This window comes from Thrips palmi, unplaced genomic scaffold (genome assembly GCF_012932325.1).
Source record: "Thrips palmi isolate BJ-2018 unplaced genomic scaffold, TpBJ-2018v1 HiC_scaffold_17, whole genome shotgun sequence".
Classification (NCBI taxonomy): Eukaryota; Metazoa; Arthropoda; class Insecta; order Thysanoptera; family Thripidae; genus Thrips; species Thrips palmi.
Genome location: NW_023144626.1, coordinates 9540334 through 9557826, shown reverse-complemented (window position 1 = coordinate 9557826; position 17493 = coordinate 9540334). Strand labels below are relative to the sequence as shown.

The 17493-nt window shown below is 39.2% G+C and overlaps 2 protein-coding genes across 14 annotated transcripts; one reads left to right on the top strand and one right to left on the bottom strand.

Annotated features, from left to right (window-relative positions):
* Positions 1–1289: 1289 nt before the first annotated feature.
* LOC117643275 (aldehyde dehydrogenase family 16 member A1-like) lies at positions 1290–5262 on the top strand. The gene is made up of 13 exons (XM_034382067.1): positions 1290–1673; positions 1750–1976; positions 2068–2246; positions 2323–2479; positions 2568–2734; positions 2814–2911; positions 2981–3175; positions 3272–3508; positions 3609–3708; positions 3795–4029; positions 4129–4263; positions 4342–4772; positions 4855–5262. Exons 1-13 carry the CDS (start codon positions 1581–1583, stop codon positions 5028–5030), a joined length of 2430 nt encoding a protein of 809 aa, XP_034237958.1. The 5' UTR covers positions 1290–1580; the 3' UTR covers positions 5031–5262.
* On the bottom strand, positions 5233–16665 carry LOC117643273 (1-phosphatidylinositol 4,5-bisphosphate phosphodiesterase-like). 13 transcript variants are annotated; one of them, XM_034382057.1, is made up of 24 exons: positions 16629–16665; positions 15848–15955; positions 15545–15728; positions 15399–15458; positions 14903–15043; positions 14411–14490; positions 12780–12930; positions 12593–12696; positions 12346–12512; positions 12057–12267; positions 11898–11982; positions 11659–11823; positions 11370–11561; positions 11066–11209; positions 10333–10465; positions 9949–10106; positions 9632–9838; positions 9369–9533; positions 9090–9294; positions 8707–8994; positions 8433–8604; positions 8115–8327; positions 7789–8035; positions 5233–7713 (listed from the first exon to the last, which is right to left on the bottom strand). In XM_034382057.1, the coding sequence occupies exons 3-24, from the start codon at positions 15704–15706 to the stop codon at positions 7645–7647; spliced, it is 3519 nt and encodes a 1172-aa protein (XP_034237948.1). In that variant the 5' UTR covers positions 15707–15728; positions 15848–15955; positions 16629–16665; the 3' UTR covers positions 5233–7644. The 13 variants fall into 13 exon arrangements, with proteins under 13 accessions (XP_034237948.1, XP_034237944.1, XP_034237949.1 ...); XM_034382053.1 differs by lacking the exon at positions 14411–14490 and adding an exon at positions 13283–13362; XM_034382058.1 differs by lacking the exon at positions 14411–14490 and adding an exon at positions 13283–13362 and having other exon boundaries at positions 15545–15725.
* Between the last annotated feature and the right edge of the window lie 828 nt (positions 16666–17493).

Here is a 17493-nt window from a genome sequence, read left to right as displayed (position 1 = left end):
GGGCCGCCTGCCTCGGCCTGCCTCGGCCTGCCGCACTCGCACTGCGGCTTCGGCGTGATGCGCGGGGACCGGGGACCCGGGACGGGGGACGGGACGGCGGGACAGCACAGGCGGGAGAGACAGCGCTTCGCCGCTGCGCTTACATTCGCGCACGCACGCCGCCACCGCCACTAGCATGCCGGGGCACTTCGTGGCCACTTCTGTCTGGTCCGGCGCGCTCCGCTACGCCGCGCCACGCACCGCCACGGCACGGCCTCTGGCGCCCCGCCTAGCGGAGGCGCGTTCGCTCTAAATTTAGCTAAGTTGTGTCACATTCAGCTTCGCTTCGGCTTCGCTGCTGTCGCTGATGCTGCGAGCCTTCCCTCTCGCTCCCGCCGCCTCGCCCCATACTTCATCCCAGCGCGAAGCACTGCGAAGCACGCCTGCCTGCAGACTGGTGCCGAGAGGTCTCTCTCTATCTCTATCTCGCACTCAAAGGGCGGCGGCGGCCCGTGCGGATGTGAGAAAGGCAGACGGACCGACGGAACCTCACTCTCGGAATCAGCCGTCTGATTCCGAGCACTGCTTTCGTCGCTCTGTCTCTCTCGCACTCATGGGGCGGTCCGTAGGGGTGCGAGAGAGACAGAGCGACAAAGCAGTGTTCGGAATCAGACGGCAGACAGAATCGGACAGAGAGAGGAGAGGCAAAGGGTTGTCTGCTTCTACCTCTGCCTACCCTAGGTTAGTGTGCAGCTGGCTCGCCCCTCAGAGAAACGTTCTCATTGAATCAACCCCAAGAAAAAAGTCAAATGAATCAAATTAAAATTTTAGACAAGAGCGACATTTTCTGTCGCAGGTTTGAGCTTGGGCATTCCCCCTATGACACAAAGAAATGCAACAAAGTGGGCCTCTTGAGCGATCCATATCAAAATATTTCGATATAACAAGGGGGCGTGATTTAATGGATATGCATATTATAGGCATCGGTTTTCTAGAAGTCGACCCTAAGAAATCTGGAACTAGAGAGAGACCAGCGTTCTAGGGACCTAAAATTTAAGCTCTGCTCGTAGTTTGTGGAGGGGACAGGCACAGCCGAGGCCGAGATCCGAGGGCGTGAAGCAACAGTTCGATCCCACACGTATTCAGGACCTATTTTCAAGAAACAGCCAGATAGGATTTGCCAACACTTGCCGCAAATCAGAAACAACGATCTTAAATAAATAGCCCCCTCCCTCGTCCCGCCTCCCACTCTCCCCCTCCCCTCCCTGTACCTCCCAGCGCTGATGCCCCCTCCCCTCCCCTATCTTTCCTTCCGTTCAAAACAAAGAGAGAAGGACCGTCGCCGCCGGCAACACGGCACCAGCTGATGCCTGTTATCTGCCAGACATATCTAGTGGCGTATTTGTTTGATCGACTCTTAGGATTAGGCACACCTTGGCGTGTCTTCGGCACATTTTCACCCGAAGGCGGGGTCTGATTGCTTGCTTCATCGCGGCACAGTAAATAGACGAAAGTGATAAGGGCAAGGGCAAGGGCCACACATCGTCTGCTCCTATGACATTTTGTCAATCGCAGTTCGTGACAGCAATATTTTGAAAACCATGTCTAAAGATTCAGGCAGCAAACCCAGTATTCAACAAATATTTGACAGCATGGAATATGGACCGGTTTCTGAAGGAAAAAGTTTGGCTGAGGTTAGTTTACATTTCTTTCGATGGTTTCTTAATGGTTGTCGAATACTCTCTAACAGATGTTTAAATCTTCCTCCAGGCCTGGTTATTGGACAATGTTGAAAATTTCGGTCCTTTTATTAATGGCAAGATGAAGAGCTCTCCACAGTCAGAGAAAACTACTCTTGTGTCAACAGGTGTCAATTTTTCTGTGTGTTTCATGCTAGATAAAGATGAAGACTATTCAGCATCTGTGTCAGCTTCTTCCAATGCTTTTTCAAAGTGGGCAGAACTCGATGGACATGAGAGAGCAAGTATAATTTACAGGTGAGTGAAATCAAACTGTAATCTCTTCTGGGAAGACAGTGTACAGGAATGAATCTTGCTATTGATATTTTTCATTTGTTTTGCTATGTAGCATTGCAAGACAACTTCAAAAGCACATTTCTCTCCTTTGTGAAGTGGAAGCACTCAGTCGAGGTGTTCAGGTTGGCAATGTTCGAGAGTTAGACGTCCCAGCAGCCATCCGAACATTTTACTATTATGCAGGATGGGCCCAGCTCATCAAAACTGAATTGAAAGAATGGAAACCTCATGGTTTGTTTCAAATTTATCTCTTTCCTTATTCTTTCCATCTAGTAACAGCTTATTTTCTTAAGTTGTTCCATTTCAGGACCTGTTGCTGCATACACATCTGGCAGTGCCCCACTGTCAAGTTTAGCAATGATTATCGCTCCTGCCCTTGCGGCAGGTAATACGATCACGCTTCTTCCGCATGTGTCCAATTGCTTGTCAGCACTTCTTCTTGCACACATATGCACTGCATCAGGGTTTGTGTTTGCTTCCCTTTAGACATATTTAAAAAATTGGAATCAATCATTTGTTGTTATTTTATTAAAATCAATGTTGTATTTTCAGAGTTCCTCCAGGTGTCATTAATGTCGTGCCACAAGACCATTCTGATGAAATGCTTTGTCCAGTTGTTCATGACAACCAAGTAAGAAAAGTTGCTGTGGTTGGCTCACCTTGCCTTGGCCGTAGCATCTTTTCAAACACCTTAGACCTGCAACAAAATCATGTGATGTGTATGTAACTCTCATTACTCTGTATCTTAATTTCATTTTTAAGATCAAGTTACAAGATAATTAATGTGTTGTGTTTCAGTGCTCAATGGTTGTGTTCCAATGATAGTGCTAGATTCAGCAGACCTTGATGCTGTTGTTGACTGTGTGATCGATGCTGCTTGGATAAACCAGGGACAGGTATGCAATAGTTTTGTCACAGCTCCGAATTGTATTGAAAAATTCTCTAAACAAATTATCCTTTTCCAGGATCCCTGGGCACTGCGTCTTTTAATTGTCCAAGAGTCCGTGTATTCAGCCCTAAAGTCTAAACTGACAGCACGCATCAAATCATTGAAAACAGGAAGCACCTTTGAAAAGATGGCTGATGTCAGCCATAGTGTGGCCGACAGCTCCATTAGCAAAAAACTTAAGGAAATGTTAACGATTGATCCAAGCTCTGAGGTAAGTTAGTCATTCTTAAGAATGTTCCTCTGTTTGCTCTCACCCCTGCATAAGAAATACTTTCTGAACTTCTTGATTTTTTTCATGTGATGGCAGGTTGTGAAGCCATCTGCTTCAAATTCTGATGACTGGGCACCTACTGTCATCTTTTCTTCGGCTCCTCCATCTGTGCCAGTTCTTCGAGCGATTGATGTGTGCCCAGCTGTACATGTTGTTGCAGCCCGGTCTGCCAAAGAGGCAGTAGGCATTGCCAACCACTGCGGTGGTGGAATGGCTGCATCAATTTGGACTGAGAGTTCTGCATTTGCTTGGGAGTCAGCACTGCAAATGCAGGTACATACTTGTTTTTGGGTTGTTGATATTTTTAAATTTATACCTTGAATGTCAGTTAAATTTGTTGACTGCATCTTTTCTTTCTTTGCCAATTTGTTAGACAAGTACTGTCTGGATAAATAGTCATGGACTTTTGGATGCTAGCATTCCAATTAGCGGACGGAACTTCACTGGGAGTGGAAGCTTTCTTGGAAAAGAAGGTAATATTGTCTTACACTCTCAATACCATTTCAGAGTGCAACTTAAATACATGCATTTCTATAAATTCAACTTTCATTATCATCAGGTCTGTTGGAATTTCTCAAGCCATCAAGCGATTCTACAGCCTACCTGCTTCAATCTTACCCAAGTGCCTCCACAAGTTTGCTCCCTTTAGTACCATCGGCAACCGAAATATCTGCTGTTGATCAAACTTACAAATTATTCTATGGAGGAGGTCATAAGAGACCAAACTCAAATACATACAGAACAGTTCTTGGAGCAAACGGAGAGTCAATTGCAGTGGTCCCTGAGGCAAACAGGTAATTTTAAAAATATTATTTCTATCACTTTCTTATTCTTTTAAAAGAAAATAATTGCATTATCTTTAATAATACTCTTCCTTTTGTAATGTGTTTCAGGAAGGATGTTAGAAATGCTGTGGAAGCTGCTGTGAAAGTCCGGCAGGGGTGGTGGAAAAGAGGGTCCCACAATCGTGCCCAAATTATTTATAATTTGGCTGAGAAACTGAAAGCTCGAGAGAGTCACTTTGCAAGGTAGAAAAGATGCCTGAAATAATGAACCTTTCTTGTAAAAAGATATAAATAATAATAAATTTGATTTGTTTTCACCAGATGCCTCCAGACTCTGTACCAGAATTTGGATTTGAAGAAGTGTGAGCAAGAAGTGAATGAGTGTGTCAATCTCCTCTTCCATTTTGCTGCTATATGTGACAAGGCTATCCAGTCGACCAGCCAGGTCGCTAATGGTGGCCTGCCTGTTGTTGTGATGAGGGAACCCCTTGGTGTTATTGGAGTAGTGTGCACAGCAACTGCTTGCAGCGCCCTTGCAGACCTTATAACACTCATTGGTGCAGCCATTGCATATGGCAATGTCTGCGTAGTGGTTACTGATCTTGAGCGCTCTACCCCTGCATTGGAGCTAGCACAACTTTTAGAAGTAGCTGAAATCCCAGGTGGTGTCATTAACATTTTATCTGGTGGAGCTATCTCCCTGCTACCCACCCTGGGAGGACACATGGATATTGATGCCGTTTGGTGTACTGGTAAGACATACATTTAAAATTAAAAAAGACATTTTGTTTAAATGAAGCAGGTGGGCAATAAATGTTCCTTGCTTTTTTCCAGGGCATCTGCACAAGTTAAGTGCCATCCTAAAGGAAGAAATAAGCAAATCTAATTTAAAACAGAACTGGGTGATGGAACGGGTGTTGAGCCCTCTTAAACATCGACATGTGTTTGAAATGAAAGCATCTCAAAGCAAGGCTATTTGGCTCTCGGGGCTTGCATCATTTGGAAGTTAATTATTTTCTGACTTCCTCTTTGACTGATCTTTTTTTGATACCTTGTCAGTATGTTATAATTTGGGATGGTATATTTTTAGAGAGGGTAGTGAACAAATTGTTATCAGTTTATTCATAATTTTATTCCTGTAAAAGTAAGTTATTTGTGGGACCATAGCGCAAATGACTTGGTACACAATTTTTCTTCCACATATTAAGCTTGACAGAGAAAATAATATATATTTCCACAAAACCTTTTGATTTATTTTTTAAAATTGCAATACTGTAACAACAAATCACATTATTTACATGAAAGACACAATCAGAAGTAGTAAGCACAACACAGAAATGTCTGGGACTAGGTAAATGAATCTGCCGTTGGTACTAGCAGGGAATGAAAAATGTCGAAGGTGATGAATACAAGTGATGCACACCACACTCTTTGAGAGGGACCAACAGACAGTCCTTATTAGTGACCCCTTTCTGACATCGCATACCTGAGTTTCACAATTTTGAGCAGACAGCCTGACCCTCGCTGACTTTCCTGTAAGTCAGGCAAGAGGCTCACTTTCCTGGTGCACTCCCAGGCAGCTTGACTTTCACAGACAATAACAAATGTACATGCCACATAATAGCATTTATTTTGTAATAAGGACCAATTGACTTAAGTATGTGTGCAGATATGTTAATCCTAAATTTAGCGGAGGCAAAACGTATAACTGCATCGTTTCTGAACCAGATCCATCAGAATGCTGTCCAATGCCTTCAAATTTTCCTCACTGACACAAACTTCTACAAATTACACAAATGCACAAGGAATATCACAATAAAAGCTTTAATAGTAGGAAGCAAAGCTTAATGAGAAGAGCTGTAAGAAATTAGTGATGTACTAGTAACTTTTAAAAGAGAACACCCACTCACATTCATACCTCTGGATCTTGCACCATATCTCAATTAAATTTTTTCTGTCCAACATCTTATGGTGGCTTAAAATTCATGATAGTGGCAAGATATTGATGTGGTACAATATGATATTATCAATAACAATGAGTATTGTACATTGAATCATTTATAAAACAATATCGTTAGTCTAAAGCTCCCAATTATTACAGATGTTTAGAAGAGAGCGGAAATGCTAAGTTTAAGATATTAAACTTGCCTTTCAGACAGAAACATTCCGCACCTCCCGGACGTAACATGTAATGAAACCTGAGGTGAACCTTTTTCCTCTGATTTCATAGGATGGATGCACTTTTGAGTTGAATAAATTTTTAAATGATATGATATAGGTTAACAAAAATTTCCAGTTCTGTCATTGAAAGGACTGCTTGTCTGAACTGAGATCCCTTCTATCTTTAATTTCAGCCAAACAGAACCAAATGCTGGAGAAGATTTCTGTAGGGGGCCGAGATTAGCAATTTTTTTAACACAGTGATACCTACATCATAGCATTGACTACGTATTTTTATTTTATAGTTGGGCTAGATAACCCGAAACAAAATTGTATTGTTGCACAGTTACCCTTTCTCCTTAGAAACACAACCACCTTCTCAGTCTCACAGAGCTTCCCTAAATTCATGAGGTATGTGCAACAGCAACCAGTGAAGAATATACAGGAATGGTAAATGTTTAATGGAATCTTCACACACAAAAATATATGCCTCTCAAAAGCAAGCCGCAAAGGCCTTTCACCTCATACAGTTACTTCTCAGAATTAACTAGCAACATAAAAGTAACAACCAGTTGAAAATAGGATAAAATCAACATGACTAGCAGTTATGGAATTAATTATTTAAATAATTAACTCACATACTCATGTACCAATTTCTTTTAAAAACTATAAGTCAAGGAATACATGGACTAGTGACACTTCATAGCCACCCACATAGCATATAATAATGAAGTATATAATAATGTATCAACTATAATGTTCCCAGTCACTTATTGTCAAGCTATCATTATCTCTTCGTGTTGCAATTGAAACTAATAAAGGCACAATAAAGAGAACATGTACTGAGTGCTTTGGACTTTGTGCTTCTTCAAAGTGACAGACTTTGAAAAACAGCAAAACACAGACATCTTTTTGAACATGGCAATTTATGAGAATTAGTATCAGCAATTTGTATTAATCTTAAACAAACAAGCAATCAAAAACATTATAGTATATCACATACAATTGTTTCCAATTATTTTTTCTTTGTGCTTTTTTTCTTTTTCTAAATTTTGTCCCATAGAAATATCATTATGGTAACGTTAATCCAAGACATAAAATAGACAGAGAGTACATTCTCAAATATCACCAATTTCACAACAAGAGTTATTAGCTTTCTAGATGACATAAAAAGATAATAATGCATAGAAATAAAAAGCGTATTTAGCATAGAATAAGCACTAAGCTTACCTCTTTGAGTCACAACAAAGGGTACTTAAAGGAGCCACATAATCTAGTTTAATTTATAAGGATGAAAGTGAAGTCAAGGTTGTTGGTGCTTTTAGCATAACAACATAATTTTACTTCATAAAGAGCTTTTACAAAGACCAATGATTAAAGGAGAGTGCCCAGAATTCCCAGGCAGACGGTTAATATTTGACACATATTACTTATTTGGCAATAATTTAGGGTTCTATTCAGTGATCAGGCGAAAAATTCTTTCTTTGGAGTGAGTTGACATTCTATTTGCTCTCTTCTATGAGCATCAGCACGCTAGAACCAAAGTGAGCAAAGTGTGAAATTTGGTCAATCATAAACCAGCTGAAAGTTTCCTTGGACTTTACGTACCTCTTCCACTTCTTTCATTATACTTTGCTTTTCACGCAAGAGTTTGGACTTCAAATCATCCTTCCTTTTGTTCAAAATTGTTTCTAGTTGCTTTATTTCTTCCATGAATTTCTTAATGTTTGTTTGTTTCTTTTCACGGACACATCTATCTTTCTCTGTTTTACTTTTCAATGTTTTATCATTATTGACTTCTCTTGTAGTTTCAACCAGTATCTTTGCTTGCTTTTGATTTAGTTGCTTTATTTCTCTATAAAAAAAGAGAGGACAACATAAAATTAATGGAAAAGAGCACAAGCAGTCTCTGAGTATTTAAAAACATTACAAACCTTTCATGGTGAGCTTCTTGCTGTTTTATTTTTGCTGCCAGAGCTGTTTCAAGTAAGCTTTTTAAAACATCATGCTGCTGCACAAGGTGCTGCTTCTTTAATTCCCAGGAAGAGCTACGATGCTTCTCTTTGATGTCTGACCATTGCTTGATTTGTTCAACAACAAGTTCATGAATCTGAGGATCTGAACTTAACTCCTCCTTAGTACCAAAGCTACAAAAGAACACATCTCTTTCAGACAGAAATCATAGCCAAAGAAACAAAAATTATAGAGGAGGGGGTTGGCAGGGAAGGAATGGAAAAAATAACAACACACACCTTTTGCCTTTGGTGAGCTTTTCAATAGCCAAGCACTGAGCTTTCTGAACTGCTTGTAATTCCTTGCTGTGTTTTCGCTGCAAAGAATCAACTTCTTTTTTGTTTTTCTTAAGCAATTTAATGAAACTCTTTTCCTTTTCCAGAGTTGCTAACTTGATCGGTTCCTCATGCACTGTTAGATTTCAAACAAAAAATAATTATTATAGTTTAAGAGGTATGATTTTGCACAAAACATTCAGCTAAATCAGTATTTAGCAAAAATAAAACCAATTACCATCAGATTTATCCATGAGGGAAATACCAGCAACCAAAGCAGAGCTGTTGCGGCTGACTAGCTTTCCAATTTCCCTTGTGCTGCTGGAAGGTGTTGCAGCTTCATCTTTTCCACCAGATTTACTTCCCTTCTTCACTGTACCACCTGATGCACTCCCTTCTTCACTTCCACCAGACCTGTTGGCTTTGTCATCGTCATCGTCATCGACACCCATCTGCTGTATCATCTTGGACCGTTTATCAAGATCTGATTGGTACTTCAGTGGATCAGAAAGGGCATACATAATATCTGAAAAAAAAAAACCACAATTTTTAAGGGATACCTGCAATTTTCCTTTGAAAGAAGTCAAGTAAATAAAAAAGATCGGCAAAAAAAATATTAACCTTCATAACCAGTAGGAACATAAATTTTGAGTTGTATATTGCAGAAGAGCATCGGAAGGGACATGGGAAAGTTGGCTTCAGTTCGAAGTGCAATATGGCGATAGCCAGTTTGGAGTCCATCTAAGGGGAGAATTCTTTGACCTAGCAGTTTACCTGTCTCATCAAAAACTCCAAACCTCAACACAGCAAGGTCAGGAAGAACAACCTAAAAAATGTATTCCTTATAAGTCTCAAGAATCAATATGAAACATTAATCTACTTTATTGACCAGTACTTTACCTTACGGAAGAAGAAAGGACTCTCATTGTAGCAAGGATTCAATCCATTAGAAGGAACTAGACGAGTTTTGAACTCTTTGCGAATAGTGTCAGTAGGAAGTCCATACATATCAACTTCAACATAAGTGCCAACTTTCTTGTCCGAAAGAAACTGCCCTGATATAACCTTTTATCCACCAAAAACAAAAAATGCACATTAGAGAATTAACTTTCAACTCTAAACTGTAACCTCAAACAAACGAACAGTGAAAAGTGGTAACATGCCTGCACAGAGCATTGAGCAGCTATAACTCCATCAACAGTGGTGTCAGCAAATGGATCAAATACTTTATCCTCTCTTCGCATAAAGTCAGGCTTTAAGAGGTAGCCACAATTGCCATTGTATTCAAATTTGCCTTGATTGAGTTGCATTGCCAAATCAGGAGTTTGGAAGTTCAAAGCTACCATTTGACACCCAGCATTCCAAAATACCTTAGAAGCAAGACGATAAAATTAATCAAGTTCCAATGACAGTTGTGAACAAATATATCACTTAAAAGATATGGACGGGAGGACACCGATGAATGTTTAAAACTATGCACCTGAGGCAAAAAATTCGTGGATTCAAGGCGAGTTCCTCTGGGATATATCCTGCTCATCTGGCGCTTGTTGTACTGTACAAAATCAATGGCCTGTGACTTCAAGTAGGATAAACCATTGCTTTCATTGAAAGAGGACATATTGTAATGAAGTTTGTTTCCTGGAAAAAAGACCAAACCAACTCTTAAGCTTGCATGTTAAAATAATAATACATAGGTTCTTGGAAAAAGTTAAACTTCAATTAAATAACAACAACAATGAATAGCACAAAGCACAGGGCCTGCACAAAAATGGAAACAGCTAATAAATTGATATCAGCAAAGTAAGTAGTTCATGGCCAGGACAGGAGTTAGCAGACACATGCTACTGACAAAAATAACACTTACTTTCAGCTACATCAAATCCTTGGAATTTGACTGGTTGGGTATAATTTACCATTGATGAAAGCCAGGGGTGGACATTTGTAGTTGAACCAGTGTAATGAGTGGGAAGAGGCACCCCTTCCAGAACATCAGACACCTGAACATGGAACCAGTGAAACGTTAGGCATGAGATTACTGTGTCTGCATGCAAATTAACATATTGTTCAGAACTCAAAGTGTGCATGACACTACGCAATACAGTAAGGAGCAAAACTGATGTGTGAATGCAATGCCTAACATCAACAATGCAAAAATATTTCATTGAGTTTTGAATCAAATTCAAATACTTTTTTATGATAAACTATATGCAATTATACATGAAAAAGTGACCAGTTCCAGAAAAAAGAAAAAAAAACTAAGAAGAGAGAGGGAGAGAGATGGCATTTGTGATGGTGATGATAGTGATCAAGACGATGAAGATGAGGATAAAGAAAGAAAGAGAGGAAGCAGGAATACAGTCCCTATTTTCTAAAGAAAAAAGCATGGCAAAATAAAAATTAACTACAGATAAAATCAGAAGAAAAAACACAATTCTTACATGGCTGAAATAAAACAACAAACAAAAAAGCTTATACTTTGAAGGCAAAAATTGAGTAATACACCCATTAAAGCCTAAGGGGTGATGTACAACAATAACACATGCATGACTGAACTGAGTAGAAAAATCTGCATCAAACAATCTGAATAAAAAGGTCACCTTCTTATCGATAGATGAGTTTGAGGGTACAGAAATATTATCCTTTTCCCCTTCAACTAAGACTAGTTCACCTTTCAAAAACAAGTCAATGTCTTCTTGACCTGAACCTTTATCCAATCTTTTGCTTGCCACTAATATCTTCCGCTGTAAAAGAACATTACTTATCCGACAGAAATGCATGATCCCAGCTAATTTCAAAAAAATAAATTTACTTCGGCACAATTTTTTAAACAAAAGTACAGTATTCATTATTACAATACCAGGGTAAGTGCAATAACTGCTCCAATATATAAATCAAATTTACCTTCTTGTCTAAGGATATGACAGTCGGAGATGGGGCAGCTGAATCCTCTTTTTCACCATCATCATCATTCAGTTTTCCAGTCTTGAACTTTTCCATTTCTTCTCTCTCTTTTTCTGGATCTAAACGTTTGTTTTTGATAAGAATTTTCTTTTTCAATGCATTTGGTGATGGTAATGGGGCACCAGGCTGAATCTACAAAGATTTTTTTAAAAAGTAGATATGGATGGATACATAGAAAAAGAATATGAGTGTTTCAAATCAGTCATTAGGTTTGAGAGTAAGTACATACTGGGTAATCTTTGAGAGGTTCTTTCAAAAGGAGATCACCAAAAATGTCATCACAACATTTGGCTAAAATATATTGCTGAGCTTTCCTGCAGTGATTTTCCAAAGACAAGATGACAGGATACTCAGATGTTTCAAAGGCAGTGTCCTTAATAGCATGAATGACCTCCTAGAAAGGCAAGAAGGAAAACTTTTTATCGACAGCAAAAATGAAGTTACCGCTTTAATGCACTGACTTCTTACCCTGAATGGAATTGCTGTACACATTGCTTTTCCATGAGTGATGATTGGTTCTTCATCTCCATCCCAGCAATCAAGCTCAATGCACCTGCAAAAGCCCAGTCAAAATAGTGAGAGATGAAACCTTCTTACCAAGCGAAAATTTGGAGGAAGAATACTTGCCTGCAGCCTGCTAGCAACACTTGTCTGTACATTTCTACACTAGACTTGCCATAAAACTGCCTTCCAGTGAGGTAGGTGTTGTGGGAAGAGTTTATGTAATAATGAGGCAAGGGCTGATCCATATTCATGTAAACATCCAAGCGATCAAGGAAAACAGGAGCATTCTCATCAGACATAAGATATCTTGTGAAACCATCCTTAGAAAGCTTTTCTAAAAGTACAAGAAATATTCAAAATTTCAGACATTATAATCAAAGTAAAATATAATACAGATGAATTTGGCACATACTTGATTTCTTAGTTTTCTCATCTTGCTCATATGTGCTGATAATTTGCATTGCACGTACTTCGTTGTACATTGGGTATAGGACCTCATTTAGGCGCGGATCTCTCTGCTTCTCATTTAAAAATTTTATGAACTCTGTTACAGTAATGTAGTCTTCGTCCTCAGATGCACTGTGTAAGAATTTAAAATAAATACAAGTACTACATCTCTAATTGTTTTCATGTAAAAACATCCAAAGCATATTACGTACATTGCAGAGAATAAATCACCAATGTCATCAGTTCGTGGACAAATCTTATGATAAAGTGTGTAAAACTTTTCAAAAGTGAAATCTTTAGAATCAATAAAATCATTCTGTAACAGAAATAAACATAGAGTTTTATGCAGTCTGAAAACAACGTTTTGAAGTAACTTCAGTAATCAACCTCACTACAGACCTTTCCTTTCTCCGTTTTGTTTCGCAGCTCAAGATCATCTAAGTATTTGATAATATCTTTTGTGTCTTTTTTACCTGAGGCAAATGTTTTGACAACTCTGTTGACTGGAACTTTACCTTGAGGGTCAGTTTTCATGCATAGTTGCATCCAACTGTAAAAGAACATTGAACATCACACTGTGCATAAAGTCAAAAACAGAAAACAACATTTAACATTCAAACAGTAAACATTTTTAAGACAGTTTTTTAAATTGTATTAGGCACATTGGAAATACTGAAACCAAATTTACTTTCGTGCAAAAAATATTTCTTACATTAAGGACACATGCCTCATGCACTTAAGTAAATGGTGTCAATAAACAAAACATCAATGACGGAAGAATATCTGGAAATGTACATGAAAGTGGAGAAAAAGAACACACCATATTGATATGGTACTGGTTTGTTTCAAATAGAATGAGAGAGATGTGTTGGTGACAATTGACATGCTAATTTAAGACTTACTGCTTCATGAGGTTTGTAGAGACACAGACGTTGTTCATTTTGTTGTTGTGAGTTATCTTGCGCAGGCCATTCTGCCACTCCTTGTGATTGATATCAATCCCCAAGCGCAACAAAAAAGGAACAGACACAGTCAAGCAAAGTCATGCAAAAACAGCATTTGGGGTGAAAAATAAAAGCAAAATGAAAAATAGATTTAGACCTGAACAAATATAAAAAAAGTCAACGGCTACACACAAATGTTTCAACTTTAACCTATATGCACTGGAATCTCTGTCCAAGAGCAGGCATAATGTGACAAATTGTTGAACTACAAAACCACTCTTGCAGAGACTAAAAGTTTCAAATTTTGAACCAAAATAAAACATGCCTCAACAGACGTTTCTACGTATCTAAAATTTAATGTGCTGTGCTGAAGAACCAAATAAAATAAAAACTGCCTCTTAACTACATTCTAATTATGTGTCTTTAGTTAAGTGGTGCAATTAAAAGAAGCATAGCCTAGAAGCTTTTCTGCTGTTTTCAAAATTTGATAGCCAAGATAAGTTGCAGTGGCTTGAAGGGCTCACCATAATTTCTACATTTACATTATTAATGGGTCCATTTAGCAACAAGGGGGATCAAAAAAAGGAGAGGCAGCAGGTCTCCTGCCCGTCTTTGATTTCGCACCGCCTAAAAGGAAGTCTCACATTGTCCCTGTATGTGAGCAATTGGTGCCCTGCCCGTCCTTGTAGTCTGGCAAAAGTCTAAGGTAGACAGGCTGACAGGGAAGCAGCAGCTGCCAGCTCAAAAATCTTGATAAGAAGTCTAACCCACCCAGTATCTTACATTAACAGCAAAGTTAAACCAAATACATTTGAAATGTTTCAAACAGGGATGCTAAGTGCGAAATCTTCAGTTTAATTATTACGTATTATGATTAAGTGGTGTAGATTAATTGTGAGTAAGTGACAGCAAATTAAAAATTATACCTGTAAAACATTAAAACTCAAATGAAATTAGAGTCATGCATATTTAAACCACAGAATATTACCCAATTTAATAGCAGGCAGTAAAAAATACCAACTGATAAAAATGGCATGGCCAAAGTCAAGCAAGCGTCTTAGTTTAGCCTCGTTGAGGTCCACTTACTGTTTCTTGAGACATGTCATTGGGCAAACATTATTTGCTTTTAAATTGTGAGTTATGAGCCGGATACCCTTTAGCCAATCCTGAAATGGCATGTAATGAAAGATAGTGCAACTTAGTCATAATTGTTTAGTTCACACATGGACTCTAAAAGGGAGAAGTTTTCACAAAACCTGGTAAATAAAACTACATGACTTTGATTCATGTGTTTGGATCATCTAGGTATTCTGAAAGAATGAAAATTCACTGCTCTTCATTCCACACCTATTTCCCTTCTTCCCTTTTTTCTCAAAAACACGGAGATGTATTTTCTTTTTCTGAATCAATATACAAACCAAACCCAGGTAGGACTACACATTCCATTTCTTAATTTAACTGAGGGACATTGTTTTGTTGTTCTTTTCCAAAAGACCACTCTTGAAAGGTATCAAACTTTAAGTGCTGTTTTCCAGTTAAACCATATTAAAATAGGCAACATAGTATGAAAGAACTTACCTCTGCTGTTTTACTATCAGGACAGACCACATGGTGATAGTTTATGTTCACATAATCTCTGCCACTACATATAGTCAATACTCTATCTTCAAAAGTGCTGTCTCCATAATTGGTTTGCATTTGACTATAGAGCTTTGAGTCCTAAAACAGTGGTGGACATGCATTAGACTTAGTATCAGAGATGACATATGCAACAATTACGAAAGGGTAGACAAGACCGACTAATCCCTATCAGAAGACTGGTTATTTAAGTGCTACAGGCTAAACTAGAGATACAAACAAGATTGACTCTAATCTAGTAGATAATTATTCATACAGAATTCAAGACCTACATTCTAATTGGTGAATGTGAGTAAAAATGCACAAAGTCAAGGATTCTAGGCTTGATTTTTGACTAGTTGCTAGTTTGATTCGCTCTTGGCAACCAGGGATGAAAACCTAAATTGTGATTGGTAAGATAAGAAATCATGATTACTGTAAATGAGTAAGATCTCACCTTTGAAATTCCTCCTTTCCTGATGTCACTGACTTGGCAAAGCTCGAGAACATCGCCATCCTAGTTGAATATACACAAGACAGAGTTAAATATAAATCATAGTAGTTGTTGGAGCTTCAACCGACAAGAATTAAATTTACACTCACACAGCCTTCTTTCTTCCAATTAATAAAAAAACCGTATTCGTCTACTTTAAAGAGGCAGTTTGATTCCAAGCCCTCTTCTTCTGTCCACATATCAAATTCACATCCATTTACCAGCACGTTGGGCACCTTAATGTGCCAGTCAAATTCAAGTTTTTTTGTCATGTTGCTTTGAACCACAGGACTTCTGAAACAAACAAACAACAAGAGCTATTAAAGGCAGAGCTGGGTTGCATATGAACATAAGAACCTAACTAGCTCCTAAATTTAGGTCTGAAAACTGGTTTGGATTAAAATTTCACTCACACAACAGATGCCGATACAAATCATGAAACAAGCCAAATTTTTATAAGGCACGAATTGATGCATTCATGCATTGATGCATTATAAGCTTGCGAACGCATCAGAGCATATCTGAAAAACATTGAGATCGGAAAGAATTTTAGCAACAGCTATTCAAATAATTGCGACAATACAATGCAAAGGGCAAAAATAATTGTCGTGGCATTTTTTTCCAAAAGAAAAGTGTATTAATCTACCAAAATGTAAAATCTTCGATTTGATCTTGTGATATGAAATGAAAATAAAAGATCCATTCCTAACCTCCCAGAGCATCTTCGTAATAAAAGAAAGAAACTCTGACAGGTTGAAAAGATATTCTTTGATAGAATGAACTATTGATACTCAAAATATGTTGCAGTGTACTAATGACACCTGAATGCTGAATGCTATTGCTTCCAAATGCTAATAAAAAAAAAAGTTTTTTAAAAACGGAAAACAATTTTTCTGCTTTCAAATGATGGAAAATGGATTCCGCCACATCAAAACGTGTTCTGTTTGATGCAAAAACGTGCAACAGTCGATGAGGCATCGGCAACTTGTAAACAAAACACAGCAAATTGTTCGGAAGCCTAGCAGAACACATTAAACGATGCTTCGAGAAATAGTCAAAATACGGAGATGCGCACAGACTTCTGAACGACTCGCACACACAAAGAATCATACGTGCTACCATGCCACTTCAAATGACTAATCGCGATTTATTGACCGAAATAAGCAAAACACAAAACCTGCGACAGCTGTGTACCTGTTTGACCACTCGGCAATTCGGTCAGCATCCCCGCCCACCCCCACCCGTCTCAGCCCCCCCCCCCCCCCCCCCACTTCTCCAGCCCTGTAGAAGACAAATTTCTCGCTCAGATACTGAAGGCTAGAGTCCTAAAGGCTACTGAAGGCGAACGCATTTATCTCTATACACCAAACGAAGGCATACCAAATTATTTTCCAGAATTCCAAGCCAAAAATCGAATAAAAGCTGTATATGTTTCGGCCAGAAAAAGAAAACCACCGATACTAGGAAGGGAATGCTCATAAAGGGCGTGTGAGTATGAGAAACTTGTAAGAAGTAGCGCGCAATTTGAACATAGCAGCCATGCACTGATTCCGAAGGACTGTTAAGCCATAGCCTAGAGGGATGTCTCTTTTCATTTTACCCATCAGAATAAGGGGCGGATGCTAGTATTTTTTTTCTCGAAGAGAGAGGTGCAGTAAAGTAAGATTGTACGCAGCATGCCGATGTTTGCTCTGGCTGCCTTCGGCTGCCTTGTCTGTTTATAGTTTATATGTTTATGGGGAGGATCAAGGGAGGGGGGCTCACAGCCAGCTGGATGCAAGGCCTTTAGAACAAGCTAGGGAAGAGGGGGGGGCCTAGGGGCCATGGGCCGTACTGGCGCGAGTGGGGAAGGCACCAAGGACGCAATGAAGAAGTTCACTCAACAAAAAAACAGAATGGTGGGTAATGATCCGCGAAGTGACGATGGCCGTCCGTAACTTTGGCGCAATTATTAGTGTCCTTGGCAGAGAGACACGCACACACACACGCGCGCGCGCAGACACACACACACCGGGGGGGAGGGGGGCACCCAGGTTTTAACACCGGCAAAAGGTGGAGA

Coding starts and splice junctions, on each gene's coding strand:
- LOC117643275 (XM_034382067.1), top strand. CDS start 1,581: ATGTCTAAAGATTCAGGCAGCAAACCCAGTATTCAACAAATATTTGAC. Junction 3,709..3,794: donor AAGCTTTCTTGGAAAAGAAG/GTAATATTGTCT, acceptor CATTATCATCAG/GTCTGTTGGAATTTCTCAAG. Junction 4,264..4,341: donor CGAGAGAGTCACTTTGCAAG/GTAGAAAAGATG, acceptor TGTTTTCACCAG/ATGCCTCCAGACTCTGTACC.
- LOC117643273 (XM_034382057.1), bottom strand. CDS start 15,706: ATGACAAAAAAACTTGAATTTGACTGGCACATTAAGGTGCCCAACGTG. Junction 12,513..12,592: donor GGTGATTTATTCTCTGCAAT/GTACGTAATATG, acceptor ATTCTTACACAG/TGCATCTGAGGACGAAGACT. Junction 12,268..12,345: donor TGAGAAAACTAAGAAATCAA/GTATGTGCCAAA, acceptor TTGTACTTTTAG/AAAAGCTTTCTAAGGATGGT.